An 11,026-nucleotide genomic window follows, 5' to 3' on the forward strand; every position below is an offset into this window, starting at 1 on the left:
TCAGGCCTAGGAAATGGTGTATAATAGCACACATTGAATAAATGAATAAATTAATAATACGAAGAAAACATCAGAACTGGCTCTGGAAGAACAAAGCAGAAAATTTATGGTAAAGTTTCTTTTTCTATTCTGATAGCATTCTCCAATTCCAGATCTCCAGTGTAAAAGTGAGAGAAGACAATAGAAAGGAAATGCAAGGCTGATCCCTTACCTAAAGAGATTGGTCCTTTACCAAGTCCTGGACCATCACGATCAAGAAAATAAAAATGACTGAACTCATCTACCCAAGATTCATACATCCAGAGCACTCAAGAAAACTGTGTCCCAGCAACCTTGATGATGAGAAATAAATTCTATAATATTTCTCATTCTTATAAGAACTGAGGTATTTGTGAAGTCATATGAATTTCAACAAAATAGACAACTATTAAGGAAATGGCCATGTTCTTGTGAGGTCTGGGTAGCAGTCCTCAGGTCAGCCTCTCCCAACCTCTCCCTAAAATATCAACAAAGACATAAAATCTAAAATCACCATAATAGTGAAAAATTACACCAATGACAAGAAACCACTAAAAATATTTTAGGTATATAATAGAAATATGTTCATGATATATTGTCAAAATATTATAAAACAATATTACTTTAAAAATACATAGATTAACTAGAGGGAGACATGCTGTAAATATTAGTAGCATGTATTTTCCTAGCTTATTTTAAATTTATTTATAATTATCCTGACATGTAATACTCTTCAATTATTATTAGGCAAATCTACACATTTTTTCATTTGTATATTCCCTTTGTATTTTCCCCTTAGATTATAACATAGTCATTCTCTTCTACTTTTTAAATACAGCGGTAATTTTTTTTGTCTTACCAGTAGGGTGAGAATCCAATACATTATTTTTCCCTAAAGTAGATTCTTTGCATTCTAAGATTTAATATAAATGTCTTTGGCAACTGACACAGGAAAATAATTTAAAGCAATTACTAAAACTTGATCTGTAGTTAGAAGCCAACTCAGTTTTTGACAGATTATATTAGCAAAGAAACCATGAGCCTGACTCAAAAGTTTTTGACACATTTCATGGTAAAACAGACTATAGGGCCTCAGAATTACCCAAGCATTCCTGAAGCCTCCCTCCTTTTCAGCCAGCAGCGCCCTCAGGACCCATTTAGATAAGGCAATGGAAGAAAGAGGACAAGCCCCTTCTAGAAGGCAGGTAACTGATGACTCCGCAGAATAATGAATCATGAAACATAATGAAGGAATTCTGCTCCTGCCAACCAAATGGGTCTTCGCAATTCCTCCCCCAAAAGAATAAAACATTTCTGATGATCAATGACTATGAGGAGTCTCCCTTTCCTCCTGTAGGAAGTTGAGATTAGGGGTACCATTCTGCTGGTCATGCTGGGTTTGGAGGGATGCAGATAATTTGTCTTTTTAATTCACATGGTGCCAAGTAACAAAGATCTACATCTGCACTTTATAGAGAATACTATGCATTATTTAGAGATCCCAGACTCTCAGTCAGAACAAGTATACCTGTGAGCACTCATAGACAAGAAGAGTATGTCTGCTGTGTAGCAAGAGAATAATAGCAAAGGGCTGTTTGGTAAATGCAAGGGCAGCCTGTGGTAGAGACTATTAGTTATCACCAATATCTATGTTCCTGTCTTCTTCATGGGAATATTACTACTCCACATTTCCCAGACTTTTTGCATCTTGGTAAAGTCAGGAAATTAGTTCTCATCAACAGAATATACAAAGAAATGGTAGCTATCTCCTTTGAGTTGAAATAGTCAAGACCTAGTATGCCTTCTCTATACTTTTAATATGATGATAAATCATTTATCTAGCTCATGAATGTATTTTTAACTAATAAGTACAATATTGTTCCAATTGGAAAGATATTCCTATATAACCAATACCTGATAGTTGGTTGCTAGATACTAAATGATAAGTATTTATTGGAAAGAATAAGCATTCTGCTTCTTCCTTTTAGTGTGAACTGGATGGCTGAAATACATGTTATAGAAAAGTGCAATTATGATCAGAAAAACAAGAATAAAGCTACCAGGGTGTAATGTAAGTCCATATGAATAATGTGATAAATGGAATGCAATTAATTTAAGTATTATCTGAAAAGATTTACTCATACACAAATTATAAAAATATGTTCAGGCACTTCAACAAAAATTGCTAAAATAATTTTCCTGCATTGAATGACTAATATAAAGCAGAACTAGCTAAATATCTGGCACATATTAATGAAAATTAACTGCTTTAGCATATCCATGCACACATGTATTAAGCATTTCTATATAATCATTATATAGATTATTATATATAATCCATCTATAATGAATATGACTATCTTCTCTGCCTTCAAAGTCTATTAATGAGATAGAAATGTAGACAAATAACTTCAATTCAATATATAATGAAAGTATACTTGCAGAGTAGCAAAAGAAAGGTCTGATCAACACTGCCCAGAGAAGATCAGGAAAAGGAAGAAAGTCTCAAAATAGATCACAAAGAATAGGCATGAATTTAAAAGAAAAGACATTCTAGGCAGGGAGAAGAGCAAATATAAATCCAAGTAATTATGAAAACTAAAGGAAATCTGTGATTGAATCAAACAAATGTTTCCAGAATTTTTCTTTATCACCTACTGCTCTGTCACTGCCTTTCTTGGTTAGTGGCCTTGAGATCATTCATTTGTTTAAACCATAGTCATTAGAATCATGTTGGTCTGCTTTTCTTATGGTCCAAATTCTAATGGGTTCGCTGAAAGATTGCTCCACTTCAGCACTACTGACAGTATGATAACTCTTTGTTATAAGAGGGCTTTTTTAAAGGATGTTTAGCAATATCCCTAGTCCATGCTTAACCAGTACCATGATCCTCTCATGCCCCCACTGGCTGTGATAACTCAAAATGTCTCTAGACATTGTCAAATGGCAAAATTGCCCCCAGCTGAGAACCACTATCTATAATAATTCACCTTCCATAGATATCTATTTTTCCCCACTATAACCATTTTACTCAGGCAACCTCTCTCCCTCACCCACAGTGGACTACAACAGTGGTTCTCGCTGACTTCTCTGTAGCATGCACAAGGTTGCATGAGAGATGCACCTCCTAACACAGAACTATCCTGCAATATACAGTTCAAGCCTCTACAACTTTGAAATGTATTTCAGGTTCTTAACAATCTAACCTTACTTTTAACCCTTACCATGAAATCTACCCTACTCTTCACTATCCCTCAAAGTCTCATTGAGAAGCTGGTTTAGTCAGTTTGTTCATTACTGTGACCAAAGCCCTGACAAGAACAATTTTAGAGGAGGAATAGTTTATTTGGTACTGATGATTTCAGAGGTTTCAGTCCATGGATGGATGACTTCATTGCTCTGGGCCTAAGGTAAGGAAGATATCATAGTAGAGGAGAAAAATAGCTCAGAACACCACCACCAGGATGCAGAGAGATTACCGTTGGCTTGCCAGGGACAAACAAATACCCCAAAATCATGCCCCCAGTGACCAACCTCCTCCAGCCACACCCTACCTGCTATGGTTATCACCCAGTTAATCCATTCCAGTGGAACAATGCACCGATTAGATTAAGGCTCTAATCACCCAATCATTTTACCTCTAAACATTCTTGCATTGTCTCTCAGACGAGTTCTAGAGACACCTCATATCTAAACCATAACAGAAGCCTTTCCCAGCCTCAACAATTCCCTTAATCCCTCCTTCCTCAAAGTTCACATAGAACTTTTTATACATCTCTTTTTACAGCATTTAACAGATTGTGTCTTAAGTGTTTATGTGCATGGTGTCACTGTGTGGTGGCTCTGAGAATGTCAAGGACAAGTGGACGAGGGCACTTTGAAACCTGTCAGTATTTTCTACCTCTCCATTATGTCCCAAAACTATTCCCAGTTGGTAAACAAATGCAGCAGGAATACCAGACTTATTTTGTGGAGCTATGAGCTTCTTCTCCCAGCCATGTCTGGCTCAAGGAGGGCTTTACTGAACCTTCCTTGTACTTCCAAGTGGCCTAGGATGTTTCTACCCAACATTTTCATCCTCTTGCTTCACTGTTTTAGACATACATGCCCCCACCCCTAGCTCTCCCCTTAGTTTCTATAGCACAGGCAATTCCATTGAACAAAACTCCATCTTGACATTTGCTTCTTGAAAACCTGAACTACAACACACTAGAATGTTCAAAGTAGATGCCTAGGGAATTCTCTCTACCATTGTTTGAGTATTTGAGCAAGCACATGAATAACTAAAAGCATTATGAGTTTTTCCAACAAAAAATATGAATAAAGAAGGACATATATAAAGCTCTGGGGCTATATTAGTTCTGGGAATGTAGGAAGTTTAGAAAATGATAAAACTTAATTTTTCCAGAATGGACAAAAAAACCATTGATAGTTTCCATACTTTTATTTCCTGTCTGAGCAAGAAATTACTAGAGCAACTCAATAATCAGTCATCTGAGAGCAGTAGAGCCTGACAGGCTGCAGAATGGTTCCTATGTGAAACTTCAAATAAGTACACACAGCCACTGCAAGCTGCTCTCCAAGAAAACTGTACAAGCCAGATGCAATGTCTGGTTTTATGACATCTGGAAACTGTTTCCTTCAACCAAAAAGACTGCATCGCTTCAAATCCCACCAAGAAAGTGAAGTTAGCTGTCTAGGTGGTCAAGTTAGTCCCTAAAGGACTTTGGAAGAAGGGAACCCCTAGGTAATATGAGAAGAGGGCTACCAGAGAAAAAGGGATTGTCAGGAATAACCTCTGCAAATTGTATGCATCACACCCTGGTGAGTTCATGCCAATAACACTGCAACTTACTAAATATCGACCTCAACTTTAACAAGAGCATTTGTCAATGTTATATGAAAAATAAGTTTATAGCTGAATACAGGAATATTAAGCCCTGATAACTATACATTCTGACAGTCTATCAATGGATTAATAATGGAGTTTGATTAGCCATTACACTTCTCATAGATAATTTTAAGATCCAGCTTCATTTTTATATCTACTATAGATTTTGGAAATGTACAAATAAATCTCTGTTCAGAAAAGTGTACATCATAACATAAATAAATACTTCTACTTGTGGGAAAGAAAAATTATAGAGAAGGAAAGACTAGGAAAGCAAGAGTTACATATGTTAAACAAAGAAATTTTCTGGTAGACTCTTAGCCCCTTCTGGTTGTTGTGCTCAAAACACTTAGGAAGAAAACTAAACAATAGTCATGGTTCAATGATTTAGTAAAAGAGAATAACATGTAAATACAAAGACTGTGAAAAGTGAAAAACACAAAAGGTGACTATGTAGAGATTGACAGAAAACATTAGTTCACGTGTTTTAGGTCAATTCAACACTGAAACCAAATGGAATCAATAAAAACTTTTAAGTATTATTTTGAACAAATGATTGGACAGAGTTAATATTTTAAAAGTGTTGATTTGAGTTTTTGTTCCTTTCCTCTAAAAGTCACATTCCTCAGAAGCGACCAGAGGAGGGAAGGTAGATGCTACCTCAAATGGGAAGTTGGAAAGGTGATGGGTCCACTAAAGAAAATGTAAATGAGAAACTTTGGGAAGAAAAAGGCGATAGAAGCCAGAGGAAGAGATGATGAGATGTCTGTGTGCTGATGTCTCCCATGGGGGTTAAAATCCCAGAATCAGAAGGCATTGTTGAAATGGACAGCCAAGACAAGTGCTCCAGCATGCTTAATATGTAGGACTCAAAAGGGATCTTCTGAAAGAGTTCTCCCCACACAGAGAAACCGCAGGCGTAGAAGAGTTTGGCAGAGGGAAAACTGAAGCTGTTATCTATGGCATTAACTCTCAAACGCCATAGAAGGTTTCACACCCTCAGGGGAGATCTGGAAGATTACCATAACATCACCAAGGTAGCTTCACTGGAGAAGGAACTGCACCAAGAACAAAGTAACCCTGTGTCTGAGGGCTGTACGGTGCATCATCCAGACAAGAAATCAAACTGGTATTACAGCCAGAACTCAGCAAGCAAGACCAGGGAGCTTGACAAAGGAAAGACCATTAAGTTTTCAGGCCCAGAATTCAGCTGCTAGTGCCAAAAAAGGTACAAACAGACCGTGGCACCAGGACATCACCAGCAACTCGAAGAACCGAACACTACTATTTCCTCACCTTTCTCCCACATAATACAAATATCTCCGAACATTTTATGGCTCTGTATATGGTCAGTTGTCATCAATGGTCAATGTATGCTGGAATCCAAAAATGTCTAAAACCATACACATTAAGCCAGGCATAATGGCTCATGCCTATAACTCTAGTATCTCAGGAGAATGAAGCAGAAAGATTGCAAGTTCAAAGCCAGCCTTAGAAAGGCCCTAAGCAACTCAGCAAGACCCTATCTCTAAATAAAAAGAGAAAGAGCTGGGGATGTATCTCAGTAGTTAAGCACTGGGTTTGGTACTGAGTTCAATCCCCAATACCAAAAGAAAACAAAACAACCCAAAAAAAAAAAAAAACAAACAAACAACAAAAACCAAAAATAGCAGAAAAAAATTAACATCAAATGCTCATTTCAATGTATTCAGGAAAAGCATTTAATACAATGCAACATCACAATTTGAAGCAAAACTAAAGCAAAGCAAAATGTAACTAGAAAAAGAAGAGATCTCTAAGTTAATGAGACAGCTCCAAAAGTTCCTCAGCAAATATCAAACAGTGTTTAATGAATTAACAGTGGTCAAGCCAGATCATTACTAAATATACAAGGTAACAAAGGTAAGTTAGGAAGTGAGGAGCAGAACTAGAAGGTTAGTATTATTGAGTTCTCAGACTTTATATCAACATCTATCTGCAAACAACTCACCTGGCCCAGGTTTTGGGTACCACAATTTTATCCAGATGTAAAGATTAAAGACTAATTTGAGACTAAAAAGAAGAATCTTATATAATGTGAAATGGATTCTAAAATCTAGCAAAGATTCTTCTCTTTGATGAAACTATTCATCTAAAGAAAGTCAATGTTGAATCAGGTTATAAATAAATATACACAATCATAAATACGTAGCTATTATGTTTCTAAATGCTAATATCAAAAGTAGGAAAATTCTAAGAAATGCCACTACTGTCATTAGTAATTCAGACTTATAATTGGTTATGATCACACTATTGAAAAAGTTAGCTATTTAGATCTTGGTACCTCTAGTTATTTACTATGTCACTGGAAATTTTTTATCTTTATGTAGGTATGCAATAAATTTTAAAATATTAAATCAAAAAATCTGAAAATATCAATAAATTTATCACAATCAAATTATGTTTAAAAACAGATTAATAATGCAGGATGATGACTTAGGCAACTGGCACAGTGACAAGATGAATTCTAAAGGGGAATATGGAAAAATAATTTGAATTACACCAACACTGTGGATCAAAATGAGCAAAAACATCATTCTTAATACTGTTTCTCATCTGGACTGTTTTTCCCATAATGCTCTAAAATATTAAATCAAGAAAATATACTGACCATGACAAATTAGTGATAGTAAATCTAGATTTTCCAGGCAAACTAAACATTATTTTTAAAGGCTGTAGAAAAGAGAATTTTTTTCTTTGAAGTATAATTGACTGTGTAAATATGAGTATGTTTCTGCCATTCTGACCTTGCAGATATTTTACGTTTATCTACAGCAGAAAGAAGGAAATTGTTGAGGGCATTTCGTGTAAATACAACTCAAGATAATAACTTAAAAGGAATAAAGAAACTTTCTAAATTTACTTAGTGGTGGCCAACACTTACCCAAAAAGACATCTTAAACCTGAAAGGAAGTACTTCATTTGGTTTAGGGAGACCTATTATCAATTTTTATTCAATCACATAATAAATAGTGAACATGTTCTAAAAATGTCTTTGAACACCTTTCTAAAAGTACAGTTGTTTTGGCTTGTTGATTTGTTTTTGCTAAAAAATACGGACAATAATTGAGAACACTAGAACCCTTTAACCTAATTCTCAGCTCTTGTTTCTTCTTGAATGTATATTTTTCAAAGGAGTCACTGATGAAGTGAGCTAAGATCTGTTTGTTTAAGAGTAAGTGTCCTTAACCTGGGATTCCATGAAACTAGGTGGAAAAAAAAGTTACATCTTCATTTTCACTAACCTCTGATAACTGAACATTTCCTTCAATTATGACTGTAAATAAAACCACAGACACTGTGGCTTTGTTACCAATAAATTGACACTTTCATATCACATTAAAGTTCATGTAGCTATCTGAATTGCTTACATTCATCATCCAGGAAAGTACAGTAGTAAATAGACTAATAGCTTTTACTATTTAATGTGTTAATAAACAAGTACATATTACATCACAAATTGGTTTTGTAATATTTTAATTAATAAATTTATTTAATTGACTTTCTTTTTAAAATCATGCATGGTATGTTGCACATTTTTATTACTGAAAAGAGGTTCTGAGCTTATGCAGACTGCTTACATTCATGGGGAAAAAAGAAAAAAGTTAAGAATCTGTTTTAAAGGGAGAGAAACAAATCAAATAGTTGAATATTTTATTTCCTCTCTCCTTAGTAAAGTTTCTAAACTATCTCTTGTCCTTTTGGTTTTTTTCTCACAGTCATGATCATTTCTCATTTTGAGAAACCAGGTCTTTTTAGATAACTTGTACCTTTTAGGTGCAATGCCTTTTAAACAGATTCTATCTCCTTCCTATTCTGTACTTCACAGATTAATAGTCATCCCTATACTAGCAACCAAACTTCTTTCCAAACCTTGCCAGTGTGAACCTTTTCATGTCACACATATTCATTCTCTTCTCCTTCTATCATTCTACTTTTCAATAAATTTACCAAATTTAAGTAAATGTAGAGGGTTCTGCCTCAGCAGGTGACCAGGTATGGGTGCATTTAAATGAAATAGCCAGCCCGTCAGACTCCAATTATAGCAAAATCCCCACAAGTCACACTACCTATGGCCTATTACCCCTCCATCTTCTGACACTTGCAGTAAAGATGCTCTCTCAGCTTTGCTCAGAGGAGCAATTTTACCCAGCAGGCAGGGACTTGCTTATCCCGGCATTAAAAGCCTTCCAAACTCCTCTCCCAATTGGAGTGGCTCTGGTTTGGATTAATTTATGTGTTAATTCCTCTGGTGGCCCACTATGAACTCCTAAGTCATCAACCACCAACTCAGAACTTCACTGCCCGGCTCCCAAGCAAATACCCAGGGACCAGATCAAGCTTACCAGTCCTCCACATAAGCTGAAGACAGCTGTTTGATCGTCCCGCGCGTTGACCTGGCCGCGATAGAAGCAGTGGCGCAGGTCTGGGGTCTCAGTGCTGCGCTCCTGCGCGCCGGGCGCCGGGGTGCCCAAGTGCACTTCGGTGTAACCTGCAGCCAGGAAGGTCGCGTCCGCACTCAGGTTCAGCTGAAAGATCTGCCCATAGGCGGTGATACGGTAGTGGGTCCTGAACGGCGTGGGTTCCAGAGTGTCGAAGCTGCGTTTCTTCCGGCTGAAGTGGCGGCTCTGAGGGAATACTTCTCCGAACTCATTGACCCGCGCCGGGGTTACCACTTCGTAGGAGGCTAGTGTTTTCACCAGAGCTTCTGCAGCCACAGCGACATAGCCATTGAAACCCCATGCGCTCCCAGCCCCAAATTTCTTCAACCAATCATCTCCGCTAAAGGTCCCAAGATCCTGGTACACCCAGGGTCGGGAGTGCACTTTTGCAGGCGATCCCGTACACACCCACACACCCGCACACGCGCGAGCGCACGCGCGCGTGGTGACTGTTCGTGATCTGCTTTCCCACACCCCCAATTTGCTCTAAGCAAAGACCTTGTCACTTACGGCTCTGGGCAGCCCACCTCCTTACCCCGTCCCTTTTTGCTTCCCTGCCGCCACCCACTTGTCCCTTCCCGGTGCACGCGCCACCCTGCCCCACGCGCACCAGCCGCGTGGTCAGGGGAATAAGATGTGTACCCAGCGCGCGCGATTCCTCGAAATCCAAGCTTCGGACTGAATGGTCCTGGATTCCCGGGATTTCCTGCAGATCCAGCGTCCCTCAACCCACAGAGTTGCTCGCCCCCTCCATCCTCATGTCTCACTCTGGCCTCGGCCCCCATCGCTACTGAAGGCGCCCCACGGTGACCTTACCTTGTCTGGGGTGAAAATGAATTTCCCAAGACCTAGTGATGAAGAGCGAGAGCTGGTAGAGCAGCCCGGTCAGCCACTTGGCCACCCGCATGGTTCCACCCAGGGTATCCCAACCAGGGAGACCAACGGGAGCCACAGGCCGCCCAGCCGGCTTTCCCCTGCGCTCCGCTGCTTCTCCTCCCTCGCGCCCTCCGCTCTCCCGCCGGCCGCCCCGGCGTCTCAGCAGCCTCCCGAGCAGCAGCCCGGGCCCCGCGCCGGCCAGTCTCGCCACACCGCCAGCCTCCTCTCCCTGAGCCGCAGCTTCATCGCACTGCAGCCCCACAGCCCCCGGCTCCCTCTCGGCAGCTTTGCTCCCCTTTCTGCGCCCACACCGCGCTCAGAAACCCTCTCCTTAAGTCCAACTCTGCGCGGGGAAGCGACTCGACCTAGCAGGAACCGTGGCAATATAGCCTCCTCCAGCCAGGCAAGCGCCGGGAAGAGCCCGCCCCTAGGGGTTGGCCTGGCCAATCAGAGTGAGGCGCGGCCCGCTCCCCCTCCTCCTCAGCGCCCCCAGCCCCACAAGGACTGATATCCTCTATAGCTGCTGTTCTTAATGAGGCAAGAAGAGTGAGTGATGCAGGAGGCATCACAATACCTGATCTGAAGTTACACTGCAGGCTTTAGTAACAAAACAGTACGGTATTGTCATCAAAAAAGACATGAAGACCAGTTGAACAGAATAGAAGACACAGAGACAAATCAACATATTTAGCTACCTGAGACTCCACAAAGGTACCAAAAATACGTGTTGGAGAAAAAAGTCTTTTTAACAAATGATGCT

The 11,026-nt window shown here is 39.5% G+C and overlaps 1 protein-coding gene across 1 annotated transcript in view; it reads right to left on the reverse strand.

Moving 5' to 3' along the window:
• Window positions 1-10,504, reverse strand: part of Adamts20 (ADAM metallopeptidase with thrombospondin type 1 motif 20) — a 151,280-nt gene extending 140,776 nt beyond the window's left edge. Inside the window, exons 1-2 of the mRNA XM_047551823.1 lie at window positions 10,207-10,504; window positions 9,295-9,656 (exon numbers count right to left, since the gene is read on the reverse strand). Of these exons, the coding sequence (XP_047407779.1) occupies window positions 9,295-9,656; window positions 10,207-10,297 (453 nt within the window). The 5' untranslated portion in view covers window positions 10,298-10,504. The remainder of the gene's footprint in view (window positions 1-9,294; window positions 9,657-10,206) is intronic.
• Window positions 10,505-11,026: the final 522 nt, after the last annotated feature.

Source organism: Sciurus carolinensis, chromosome 4, assembly GCF_902686445.1.
Source record: "Sciurus carolinensis chromosome 4, mSciCar1.2, whole genome shotgun sequence".
NCBI lineage: Eukaryota > Metazoa > Chordata > Mammalia > Rodentia > Sciuridae > Sciurus > Sciurus carolinensis.